The sequence below is a fragment of the Primulina tabacum genome, chromosome 14, assembly GCF_025594145.1.
Source record: "Primulina tabacum isolate GXHZ01 chromosome 14, ASM2559414v2, whole genome shotgun sequence".
Taxonomy (NCBI): Eukaryota; Viridiplantae; Streptophyta; class Magnoliopsida; order Lamiales; family Gesneriaceae; genus Primulina; species Primulina tabacum.
In genome coordinates, this window is record NC_134563.1 from 14,614,980 (window position 1) to 14,628,535 (window position 13,556).

The following is a 13,556-nucleotide window of genomic DNA, read 5'->3' on the forward strand; positions in this document are numbered from 1 at the left end:
CATGCTTAGAAATTGAGGCAAACTTTCGAGAATTGCAAGGGAAATTCTTAGCCAAGGTTCTTGCTCCGTTCTTCGTCATCGTCAACGGTTTTTCGTGCGTAAATTACGCAAAGACACGCCATATTCTCCTTTTACTCATCATCACACCATATTATTTAATTATGTTTGAAATTGCATGAAAAACAAGTTGCAACATGAAATATTTTCGGTTTTGTGTAATATGCCAATTTTTAAGGCTTGAATTTGAGGAAAAATCATGTTTGTTATGTTGTTAAGGGGCTGCCATGATTAGGAATGGTTAAGGGATGTTTTTACGTGTTTTCAAGGGTCCTAAAACACACCAAAAACGTTGCAAAAACTAAAAGAAAACAATCTGGAACCGTGGGACAGAAGCTAAGGAGAACCGTGAGTGGTGTTGGCTTGTTCTTGATGCTAGGGGTTGGTTTCTATGCATGGGGCTTGGGGGCTCGTCCAGGGCTGGCTGGGGCTCGAGGAGAGTCTTGGGTGAGGGCCTGGTAGAGTCCTAGTGGGCTAGAACTCGCGCAGCAGGGCTGGAGAAGAGTCCTCGCTGGTTAGGAAACTTCCCGAGGGTGATGTATTTGTGTTTGGCCGAGAGTTTAAGGGCCTGCAGCTTTGTAGGGGCTGGGCTAGGTGGTCTGGGTGATGGCTTGAGACGGTACAGAGAGGGGTAGGAAGGGTCAGGGCTTGTGGTGGCTCGAGCAAGAGTCCACGCGAAGCAACACACTCACGCACGCAGGAAGCTAGGGAACGCGCGGGCTGTGCTTCTATGGTTTAGGAGCTTCGCTGGTGGGTTCCAGGGTAATGGATGGTCTGGGTCGTGTCTAGGCTTGGTCCAGGGTCAGTTGGGGTCAGGTAGGCTCGGTGGTGGCTCGCATGGAAGTGTCCTAGTGTCCCTAGGAGTCTTTGAGCGTGAGGTTGCAGCAGCAGCTAGGAAGAGTCACGCACAGATTGTTGGGTCACGTTCCAGGAGAGTTTGGGGGAGTTAGGGGCTCGGTGCTGGTCTGGGCTAGGGTGTAGCGTGGTCCAGTGATGGTTAGCAGGGTGGGTGACCGGGTGTTAATAAGGTAGAAGAGTCCTAGATTGATAAGGACCCAACAAATACAAAGAGATAGCCGTGTGTTCTGGTGCATTCGGGCAGGAGGTTTTCGAGTGGTTAAGGGCTGGTCCTTTGGGCTAGAGCTTGCACAGTAGGGTCCCTAGACGGGTTGGCTAGGTTTTGGCTCAAGGTGGCTCGGGCATAGCTCGAGTAAATTGAGAAATGGCTCGGGTGGTTCGATAAGGTGTCTAAAACGAAAATTAAAGAATTAAAATTGAATACATGGGTCCATGGGGGTGGATCATGACTTGGAAGGGTAGAATAAATCATAAAAATGCTATGTTTAAAATTTGTGATCAAAATAATGAGTTTTGGATTTATTCGGGATTTAATCGCCGCACGAAATGCTAATTAACGAGTTAATTGAAAAGCCTAGTTTTAGTCTTCATAAAATTATGAAAAATTATATTTAAGCTTAAATAATTATTATAAGTCTAAATTTTTAATTTGGGAATTTTCTATTAAAGTTTGGTTTAATTCGGGATTAAAACGCAGTAATACGTCTTATTTAAAGATTAATTTAAAAGTCCTCGATTTAAGCTAAATAAAAATATGAGAAAATTTATGTAGGCTTAAATAATTATTTGGGACATGATAGAGTCAATGGAATTAAGAAAAAGTCTAAAACGTGAAATTTTACATCTAGGGATAAAACGGTCTTTTTACACCTATAAATAAGTAAACGTCATGGCAGTGCCCTGAATGCTGTTTTATTTGCTAATATGATTATTTTCAATGATTATGGATGTTTATATGTTAATATGTCAATTTTAAATCTTTATGGATTTTTAAGATGTTAATATGTTTAATGTTTTATTATTTAATATGTTAAAAGGTTTATTTTAAACGTTTATGATGTTAAAATGTTTATTTTAAAAATGTTCATGGATGTTTATGATTTTTAATATGTTAAGTTATGATTTTTAAATGTCTATGATTTTTTTTATGATTTAAATTGGACATTTAAAAGAAATGTTGCATGCTTGGTTTCAAAATAAAAATGATATTATGCATGTTTTTATTAAGTGATGATAACCTGTTGAAGGATGTGAAGGGATTGTGACTACTGAATATGTTGGAAATATCGTGAGGGTTATGGTCCCAGTGGGAGCCCGCCGATCGTGTTTCCTTGGATACGAATACGAATACGTGATACGAATACGAATACGTGATACGAATACGTGATACGAATACGAATATGTTAATACGTTGGCCAAGGCCCAGTTGACGGGTGAGAGTGTCGCTGGTGTCCCCGCCGCCCAGTACTGTGGTTACATGTAGATGGATCCATCGCTCAATACGTTTAAGAATACGAGTCACAATCACGATCTGAATTCAACAAACACGAACATGAACATGAATACGAATACGAATATGGATATGCATATGAATATGAATACGAATATGAATATGAGTATGTTTATGTTTTTATGAAAATGTTTTTATGCATCATGAAAATGTTTACGAAAATGTTTATGTTTATGCATCTTCATGAAAACGATATTTTAAGTACAAGTATTTTTCACTGTTATATGTTAACTTTATTATGTATTACTTGTTATCAAGAATATGATGTGTTGAGTCTGTAGACTCACTAGGTGTGATTGATGCAGGTGATTTTGATGTTAATAGTTTTTGGAGGTCTTGATGGTTGATCTGACTGTACTAGAGGTGCACATAACCCGAGGACCGATGCTAGTTTTCCGCACTAGTTATGATTTATGATTTTAAGTAACGTTAAAGATATTTTTACGTCTTTTATTTATGTTATGAGAGATTTTTGAGAGGTTATAGTATGGACTATACTTTTCGAATAATGTTTTTAGGTTGGTAAAATATTTGACGATTTTATGCTTTAAAATATTTTCCTTTGGATTTTTAAATGACAGTTGGATGTTTATTTTTAAAATGATGTCAAAAATATTTTATGGTTCGGCCGATGCTAAGTGAGGTTTTTAAAAAAAAAAAATCTAGCACATTTTAAGAAAACGAATAGCAGACGTTTCAGTAAGTCCATACCAAATTGATCACAAAATTTACCTAATTGTTTTTTCTCAAGTAAATTCTGTCTTTTAATTTGATTATTTAATTTTAATTCATTACAGAGAGCTAAACCCTCTTTAATGCAAGTATTAATTAAATTTCCATAAGTATAATTATCATATGGAATATTAATCTCATCTTTTCTTAATACTTTTCTAATTCTTTCAGCAAATAGAAAAGGTAAACCATCTATAAATTTGGCTTTCCAGAAACTATTATTACAATCTGGTATCTCATATATACGGGATAAAAAGGTATCTTTATACCATCTACAATCAGTAAGTATTTTACATTTTAGATTACTTAATAAAGTACGAATCTTTTCACTATCATCAGTGAATTTACCAGTAAAATGTTCAATCATTGTCATCATTAATGAATAAACAACATTTTCTGATTGAATATTATTCTCTATTTTTATAGAATTAATAATATCTTCTTTTCGGAATTGATTTAAATAATTATCCCACCAACCTTTAAGTTGGCCAGTAGAACCTGATATAATCATCTTAGCAATATTTTTATCAGTATTACCTGAAGTTTTACACACAGTACTATACATAAACATTCTGTGAGCAGTATTATAAATTTGCTTATCACTAAAACCATCAATATTCCATTCATAAATACTTTTCCCATTATAACTATTAGCAAATATATATTCTTGTTCTTCAATAAGAACATCAATGGGAGTAGGTCTATTATAATAATATTTATTTTTGGGTAGGTCTATTTGCCCATTTAATTTTATTAGTTTCTTCCTCAGAATGATTCTCATCATTATCGAACTCTTCATTAAGAGTATTCAAATTAAGATTTTTAAATTTTTCTTCTAATAATTTTTCTATATCAGAAACAGAAGATTTAAATTTAAAATCTTTTATATCTGGGGGGATTGAATAGAAGAAGTAGCAATAGAAATAATATTAGTTTCTGGTTCTTGTATATGAACATCTGGTTTAATTTGATTAATAGCCAGAATAATTTTATCAATACGATACTTAAGAGAAACTATCTATTCTCCTATTATCGTAAGATACAAATTTGTATAATTCTGTTTTTCAATTATCAGATTAATGTGTTTAACAGTTATTTGTAACATATCATTTTCAAATAATTTTGAAAAAGCAGTAAAATTTAAAATTTTATTATTCTTTTCTATAATAAAAGATTGTTGAGGAGGATAAACAGATTTTTGAATCTGTCCTGAAGAAAGTTTATAATTTCTTTCAAGAATAGAAATATAATCTATGATAAAAGTTTTAAAAAACCAAGGAACAAAATGAATCAATTTATTCTGGTTTTCACAATATTTATAAAATTCCGCAACAATATAATCAAACTCATCTTCAGAAAAACTTTTAAAGTACCAATTTCTGAACGATTCCCATTTGGGTAAATAAAATTCTACATTGATTCTTGCTCTAGCAAGAGATCCTTTAGTAAAATCAATTTTAGGTTTACTATCCATTAAATACTAAAATTCATTTCTGAAACTGTATCAGTTTCTCTAACTTTTTGAAAGTTACTTTTATGCACAATATTATTTTGATTAATGATAAATTCATCTACTGTATCTTGTACAGGAGACTCAACATCTTCTCTTATCTGAGAAGTAGAAGCTCTAGAAGTTTAAGGAATATCCACCAAATAATCTAAAGGCGAAATATAAGAATGACTAGATCTTGATCTAGCATAGATAGAAGATGGCAATAATCTTCTTTGTTCATTATTGAACTGTATTTGAACAGATCCTTCATTATTCTGAATAACTTGTTGTAAATCCCTATTTATTATAGGATTTCTAGGAACAGCTTGTTCAATTATCCAGTTTTCTGAAAATTCAATTTCTTCCCATTTTATAGATCTACGAGTTGTAATATTAGATCTATTAAAATTAGTTTCTATTAGAATAGTTTCATTTAATTTTTTATCTATTCTTTTACACATAGGATTCAGTGTAAATAATGGTTTATAATAAATACGATAACAGATACATATTACTTCTGTACCAGGAGTATAATTATAACCATGAGTTTTAACATTTAATGTTAAAGAATCTAATATATTAATATCAGACAAAGATAAAGATAAATTCGGATAAACATCAAAATATACTGGACCATGAGCCAAACTAGATTGAATTATTCCCATAAGGGATTGTTTCCAATTCAAATTTCTACCATCTCTTAAAGCTGCTATAAAACTTTCTGGTAGTCCTTCTAATGTTAAAGGTCTAAAAGCTATTTGAATTAAACCTATATGCATGAATCTGTAATTTTTCATATAAGGCATAATATCTTTATTGTTTAACAATCTAACAACCATTTCATTATTATGAAGTGGTACTGAAGATTCTGTAGTTTTAACTACTTGTTTAAAACCAATTCTTTCAAAGGTTTCTAACTTATAGATCATTTTAGAATCTATCTTAGGAATAGTCCATTAATTCAATAAATTTAAATTTTCAGGTAAATCAAATTCTTCATTTAAACTGTTTTGAACAGTTTCTCTAAAATCGAAAATATTAATTTGAATAAAAGTAAAAGTTTGGTAAAACAATGCTTATATTACTAATCTTTTGTATCCTATTTTCTTAACCAAACATAACCTTAGTCTAAGGTTTTGATTCATATCGTAGATTACTTGGTAACGATGATGATATCTAGAGGGTTGTTTGGGTGGTCGCCGCCGCAGATACAGCCGTTGACGCCGGTTTCGGAAGTATCGGAACCACCCGAGTCACCCTCGCCTTACCTGGACACTGGTGCTGGAGAAGCTGTGCCTGTGGAGGTTGAGGATGAGATCGATGCTGACACCGACGAGATGGAGCCTCCACCTGCAGCTGTTCCCTTCTCCCGTCTCTTTGCCTGCGCCGACCGTCTTGACTGGGCCCTCTTGATTGTTGGATCCCTCGCAGCTGCCGCCCACGGCACTGCTCTCGTTGTCTATTTGCATTATTTTGCTAAAATCATCCATTTACTTCGCTTCCATGGTGTAGGAATAGATGATGATGTGCTCTTTCGCAAGTTTGTCAAGGTAATTCTTTGTCCAAATGCATATATATTTTTCCGCAGAAAGCCGAGGTTTTGCTGCTAAGTTTTACTGTGTTGTGGTACTGCTTGAAATGGTCGTCTTACCAATCTGCTTGAACTCCAGCCAGCCCAGCCCCTCTTTTTGTGGATAACTAACGCAATTTATGAATCTTATTTTATTGATAAACGGCAAGAAATGACCATAAATTGAAATGAGGCAATGTGAAGGAATCTGATTTTACCTAATCATTTCAACACATTTTCATTTATGAAGAACAACATTAAAATCATTTTATATTGGTAACATCTAGTGTGACTGACTAAGAACAAGTGATAGAACCCTATTGAAATTATTATAACTCTCATATTACTGTAAAAATCAACAGGGCAGTTGGAATGACGTCCTTGGGTTTCCCTTCTTCTGGAAACTCTGTTTGATCAATATGTTATGACCCAAACCTATGTGAACCATATGCAATCACTGGGCTATGTAATTAATGCTTTGTCTTGGGTTTCCTTCTTCTGGAAACTCTGTTTGATCAATATGTTATGACCCAAACCTATGTGAACCATATGCATTTCACTGGGCTATGTAATCAATGCTTTGTCTGTTAGAGTAGATGCCCGGCAAACCAACTTGTGGCTCGGACTCTAATGTAAAACAATCTTTATTTTAATAATATTTTTCGATTTTATTTGATTATGAAATTATACTTTATCAAGCTGCATAGATAAAGTCCTTGAATGTATAATAGGTACCATGAAGTCTGCATCGCAAGTCGCAACGTAAGATCATGGAACTCATTAGGAAGTGTACCGTATATTCTAAACAGGTTTTTAATCGAATCAGCCGACTAAAATAAGGATAACGGTCGCTCGAGCTTGACTACTAACATGCACAAATTCCCATAAATATTCTAGAGGTGTCTAGAATTAAATTAACCAAGGAGTTAAGTTATAAATTAAATAATGGTTATTTAATTTAATATACATGTATATATATTTTATATGGTCTTATAAAATATGTGTATATGGCGTTATTATATCATGTATTATTAAAAGTTAATAAATATATTATATATTAATTATATGAGAGTTTTAAATATAATGAAATTATTAGACTTCTTGTGGAAGAGTGATTCCTAATGAGATTAGGAATCAACCTCTATACATACACCGCTAGGACTCATAATTGATAACCCTAATTTTTGCACACAAAGCAAACAAAATTCTCCCCCCCTTGATGAAAAACCCACAGCCATGTGTAGGTGGAAGCAAATCAAGTCATGTAATTTATTTTGGATTAATGACTTAATTAGCTTCTATAATAATTGATTAAGAATCAATTAATTTCCCACCCTTGAATTGAAAGTCACGACCAATTCAAAAGTTTGGTGAAGTTTCGGCCAAGTGAATTCCTTCCACCGCCGCGCCCCGTTGCTGCATCGTCTCCGGATTTTGAAAATTCGGAGACTATAGTCTCAACGCAAAATTGCTTGGAATTACTAGTGCGATCCAAGTAAGGAATACAGTTTCTGACCGTGGACCTTATTAGGCGATCAAAGAAGAAGAATCGTTCGTAGGGATGTACAAGAAGGATTATATCCGCTTAAAATTCGAAATAATTTGAAGTCCAGCATTGTATACACGTAGGTATAAATCTAAACTCCCTATGAATGGATTCTAAACACACGACGCCCAAGCAACGTTTCGATCGTCGAGACAAAAAATTTTAAACTTCCGCTGCGTCTTGGGTGCGAGAAAACGATGTCTCAACATTGTCAACCAAATGCATTTGCATAACATCGCCTGCTGTAGTCATGCACAAATTATATTTGAATGGTGATCAATCATCTAGCTAGCATTAAGAACAACAATAAAACTTATAAATGAAAAGAGACGAAAGCATTTCATCAAATTGTCAATTTTTTTGGATTAATATTTTCTAACATGTGCATGTCATTAGATCTAAGGTTATCCGCCCGATTTCTACGAATTGCAAGTTGTAGCATTTGTTTGTAGAAAGATTATTAGCAACAATTGCCCTTATCTGAATTGGGTGCCTAGAAAGTACAACAATCAAAATGTAATGTTTGGGCTACTGTATGATTTATAAAATTTGAGTTGTATTTTTATTACCAGATATAATTTTTCGAACGTTTGGCATCGGAGTTAAGGAGCCACAACTGAAAACGCATAACTTTCCTTTATTTTGCCTTGTAGATTCTATTGCCTATTGGATCACCAAGTACCAAAGTGTATGTGTAAGCCTCAGATATTAATTTGGGTGCGTATTCTCTAATTTCTGGTTTGCATGGGAGGTGACATCTTTAAGTATAATATTATTGTTGGGCCACCTGGCATTAGCAAGAGTTTTGGTTTCTAACAAACATATACGATGAAGTTGACTTTCTTTCCTCTTTGACCTATGATGATCAGCCTTTAACAATTAGTTTCCCAAACGCTAGCCATATAGGCACCGAAATATTGGTGGGGAGGCACCAATCTATTGTCCATGGTAATTGGTCTCTGGTCATATTTTATACTTTTGCGATACAAATTACGGGCTCCAATACCATGAAACAATAATTATGAAAGAAACTATGGGCTTGTTTAACTGTTTTTTGGGAGTTTTGTAGAAATGCTTTGGGTAAATAAAATGGATGTCTAACTTTGTTTTCAGAGAATATAGTTGTTACCATATATCAAGGTTGTAAATGGCGGGAGGCGGTGACGGGGCGGTCGGTGACCGCTTACCGCCTCGGCCGCCTAGGCGGTTGAATTTTTTTAAGTAATTTTTTATAGATAATCATATATAATAATGCAATATAATCACAAATAATCATCATTTTTTATGTAAAATGTGCAATTAAATAATATTTAAGCACAAAGAAGCTTCATACAATATAATATCATCTAGATAATGTGCAATTAATAAAGTTTCATCATCATATTAATGCTATTATGCTAACAAAGTAATATAATTACTTTTACTAAAAACTAAGTTTAAATTTCAAAGTTTCAATCAATTATCCATCATTAGATTGTTGACTAGGTTTTAAAAATTTTTGACTATAACTTAAAAATCTTGACTGCCCGCCTAGCCCACCTACTCGCCGCCTCGACCCGCCTCCCCAATGCCGTATAGCTTGGGCCGCTTAAAACACCCGCCTCATGCATAGGCGGTGCGGTCGAGGGATGCCTACCGCCTAGGCGACCGCCTCGACCGCCATTTAGAACACATATATCAAATCATTAGAACACATATATCAAATGATGTCAAAAATGATTTGATAAAAGTTTAAAATGTTATATATATTCTTGAATGGAATATAAATAAAGAGTATTTTGAAGAAGTGATGAAAGTTGAGTTAGAAATGATTAGTAGCTTGATTATTTGAAAAGGATTTGGGGGGAAATAAATGAATACGAGTACTTGTTTTTGTTTTGGAGATGGAAAATTGTTCTGGGATTAAAAAGACAAGGGACAACTGATTCTTGGCCCCTTTTCTCTTTGAATCAGCAATGTTTTATACACTAGTTTTCCCAAACATGTCGGTAATACAATTAGGAATATTATAAACAACAAGAAACTAATTCCTAAATTCTTTCTAGAAATTTCTTTCCCAAGCGATGAAAAGATTACATCAAATTAGAAGGAAAACAATCAACTTCAAAAAATTTTCAATATATTAATTTAGGGGAAAAAGAGATGGGAAGCAGGAAATATTGAAGGGGGCTGTTTAACGGATAGTGACGAAAGAGAAAAAGGTACATCTGAACAAATATATCAACCATCAGTGAAATGTTACCCATCTATCATTTAAAGAAATAAACAAAAATAACGTTACTTTTCTTGATTAGCGGGGTAACTTGAGCAAACCCACTCGTTCACTCGCAAGTCTTATGGATGTTGCATTATTCAATTGAGTAAGAATATTCTGAACCAGTGCTAAAAAATTATTGTTCTTCAATAACGTAGGATAAAATTGATGTTTTTAGCATTATATATGTGTAAGTTTTAATATTAATATTATATGTAAAGCTCACGTGGTCAAACTAATTATCTAATTTTGCCAACATATTCATGAATAAATTTTGCCAAGAGAATCTGAGCTCGTGAGCTAGCTCAAGAGCTGAAATTGAGAGGCTTGGGTTTGAGCTTGAGGTTCTTTCTTTGACTCAAGATTGTGAAATTTCAGGAGCTTGGCTTATTTACTCCCCTTTTCGCGGTTCCATCCCACTATATACCATTTTGAGTGTTCCATTAATTTGTTTGTAATTTGTTTACTCTGTACAAAGTGTGGATCCAATCCTGTAGATCGTTTGATTCTAGTGAACGATTACATTATTTTCTTACATCTGCGCGAGGTACAGTTTTTTATCTTCAAAAACATCCTACTCAAGTTGCAAAAGAGATGGGTGAACAAAAAGTACTGCTTAAGCTTCAGATTTTTTTTGAGAGTTCAGCATGAACAATGATCCTTGCATCCCTGTCTTCCATCTAAATCTGATTAGTATGGAATTATAAATGTCTAGTTATTGCTACAAAAGTAGATAATTCGAACAATTTCTGCTGGAATAATAGAAAGGTCACTATTCTTAGTACCTACTACCGATCCTTTGCACGCGTTGCATATATGTGATATATTTTTTGTTATTTTTAATTTAATGCTTTCTCGTAATAATTTTTCTATTAGAATGATATAATCACTTAAAAATTCAATGGTTTGAATAAAGATTAAAAAAAATATTTTAGAAGTTTTAAACTTTTGGAAGTGGATATGATATTTTTATAATTTTAAAGGGGTATTGTTGGTATTTAAAAAAATTCACAATGACACTAAAGTTAGTTAATCTATGTGTTTCAAACTTAATAAGATGATATAGATGAACAACCATAGGATAAATCACATCATATGCTTTAATGAATTCTAGTCTGTTTTTTGTTTATCGTAGAGGGTTTACTAGCCAAATAATTTTTCTTGTTCATAATCGTAAAATTAAGTTATGGCATTGATTGGGAAAGAGGGAATTATCTTTTACTGTATTTTTGGTCCAAATTGTTGCCGGCTGACATGAAATTTCTGCAGCTTGCTTTAACCATTGCTTTTATTGCTGTTGGGGTTTTTTTCTCTGCTTGGATTGGTATGCCTGCTATGACATTTCGATTTTAGATGTTTACTGTTTCTTCCTGGTGATGTCACATTCTAACTTTTTATCTGTTGCATAATAGAGGTGTCATGTTGGATTCTTACTGGGGAACGACAGACTGCTGTAATAAGGTCGAGATATGTTCAAGTTTTACTTAACCAAGACATGAGTTTTTTTGATACATATGGGAACAATGGAGATATTGTGAGCCAAGTATTGAGTGATGTACTGCTCATCCAGTCTGCTCTAAGTGAAAAGGTAAGTTCAGATTGGCCAGAATCTTTTGCTTATCAAATTTTATCATTTTTCTCACTGTTAAAATTTTGTTTGTCGTCTGAACATGCATTTGGCGGACAGGTTGGAAATTATATTCATAATATGGCCACTTTCTTCAGCGGTCTCATCATTGGATTTGTCAACTGCTGGCAGATTTCTCTTATTACTCTAGCCACTGGTCCAGTTATTGTTGCTGCTGGTGGAATATCAAACATTTTTCTGCACCGGCTTGCTGAAAATATTCAAGATGCTTATGCTGAAGCTGCCAGCATTGCGGAACAGGTCACATTCTTGGCCTCCATGTGACTTCTATTTTCTGGATTTTTCCTCACAAAATTCGTCCCTGTTTAGATTTGTTTCCCCAAATATGTTTCTTACACCCCGGAACAGTACCAGATACCATAATCTCATTTTTTTAATCTTTTTTCCAAATAATGTGTGTGTGTGTATATTTATCAATTTCTACATTCCCCATCGTAATTATCACTTTTAATTCAACATTTCACCACTAAGCAAAAATACTCTATTATGATATTATATAGTAATAAAAATATATAATATATTTTAAATTTAAATATACCATTTCTAACTTTCACCTGTACGAATATTGATTCAAATATTATTTAGTTAATATGTAAAATATAAAATCTTACATGATTTGGCATGTACAATAAAACTATCTCGTCAAATAATATTGCCAAATATACTTTTTAGCTTCCAAAATTATTTCTCAAAATCCTGTCCCCTACATTTCTTCCCAAAACGTTAATAATGAAACGGAGTTACTGAATTTTTTACCTGGGTGATTTATCTAGGAAAAAGTATCTAGCAATTTGCTTGAGCTTGTTATGCTATGCTATGCTATGCTCGAGCAACTGGCTATCTATTATAAACAACAACTTATTGGAATTAATCTACTTATAATGAGAATTAACTTCTAACTAATAATTAAACTAGGCATTTAAACTAAAGGTTACTTGTAAGATGTTTTGACTCCTTGTTGATGCTCTCCCCCACTACTCCAGCAGAGCTTTCCCGCCCAGCAATAAAATATAATACTACTCGCTCGGTTTTGACAGCCCAATCCGCTCACCAAGAAGTAGACGAACCCCGACATCCAAAATATGCTCTAGGGGTCCCCCGAAAGGGAAGATAGGTACGGGAATGAAATGAGCACAAAGAGCCCTATTTATAGTTGAGGTCTTGAGGAAGGTGGTTGGATTGCCTCAGGTGTACTTGGGATCTCGATCTGTGAGTGTATGGTGGTTGTATGGCGTGTAGGCTACGTGGCTATTGCTGTCAAGGCATTCAGATTGCCTCAAGTGATGTCTGGATTGCCTTAGGCGTTCATGAGGCGGTTGGTGACGAGTAGATGCGTGTATAATAAAATGTGGATCTTGCATTGAGATCGCCTCAGGCGTTGTGTGCAATTTTCTGCACACGCCTCTGGCTATCCCTGGGGCGTTGCAGGTGGTCTTGCACACATCCTAGGTGATGCTCTGGACGCCCCAGGCCTTTAGACGTTGTTACAATACCTTGTCACTTCAATTCTTCATTCTGCTTTTGATACGGTTGTTAGGACATTCCTAAAGGTTGTAGACTTGTAAGTCCTACAAACATTCTCACTTAATGTAATCATGGCTTGGGGTTTTGTTCTAGTTTTGATCGTGGTACTTAATTAGATTATTTGGGTCATCCTTAAATTAAATTAGGTAGCTTGAATCACGCCATGGTCCTCATTCAAGTCTAGCCCTTGTTTCTTAGCTATGATCAGAAAACGTTAAGGCGTTCTAAGTTCCTCATTTGGAAGCCAACTGAACAATTCCATTTGATATGTTATGGATTGCTGTCTCATAATCTTACATATGATTTTGGTTAAAGTTATACTTTGGTGGTTTAGTGTCGGATCCTCCGTCAAGGGTCGATTAAGG

At 34.3% G+C, this 13,556-nt stretch overlaps 1 protein-coding gene across 10 annotated transcripts in view; it reads left to right on the forward strand.

The window, feature by feature from the left end:
- Positions 1–5,815: 5,815 nt before the first annotated feature.
- LOC142524128 (ABC transporter B family member 20-like) overlaps positions 5,816–13,556 on the forward strand; it is a 37,384-nt gene continuing 29,643 nt past the window's right edge. For 9 of the 10 annotated variants that reach the window (XR_012814835.1, XR_012814833.1, XR_012814836.1 and 6 more), the window contains exons 1-4: positions 5,816–6,199; positions 11,289–11,343; positions 11,432–11,607; positions 11,707–11,907. Coding sequence is in view for 6 of the 10 variants with exons in the window: in XM_075627902.1 (XP_075484017.1) it covers positions 5,816–6,199; positions 11,289–11,343; positions 11,432–11,607; positions 11,707–11,907 (816 nt within the window). In the remaining 4 variants the exon portion in view is untranslated. The remainder of the gene's footprint in view (positions 6,200–11,288; positions 11,344–11,431; positions 11,608–11,706; positions 11,908–13,556) is intronic. The other variant, XM_075627905.1, reaches the window with a different exon arrangement.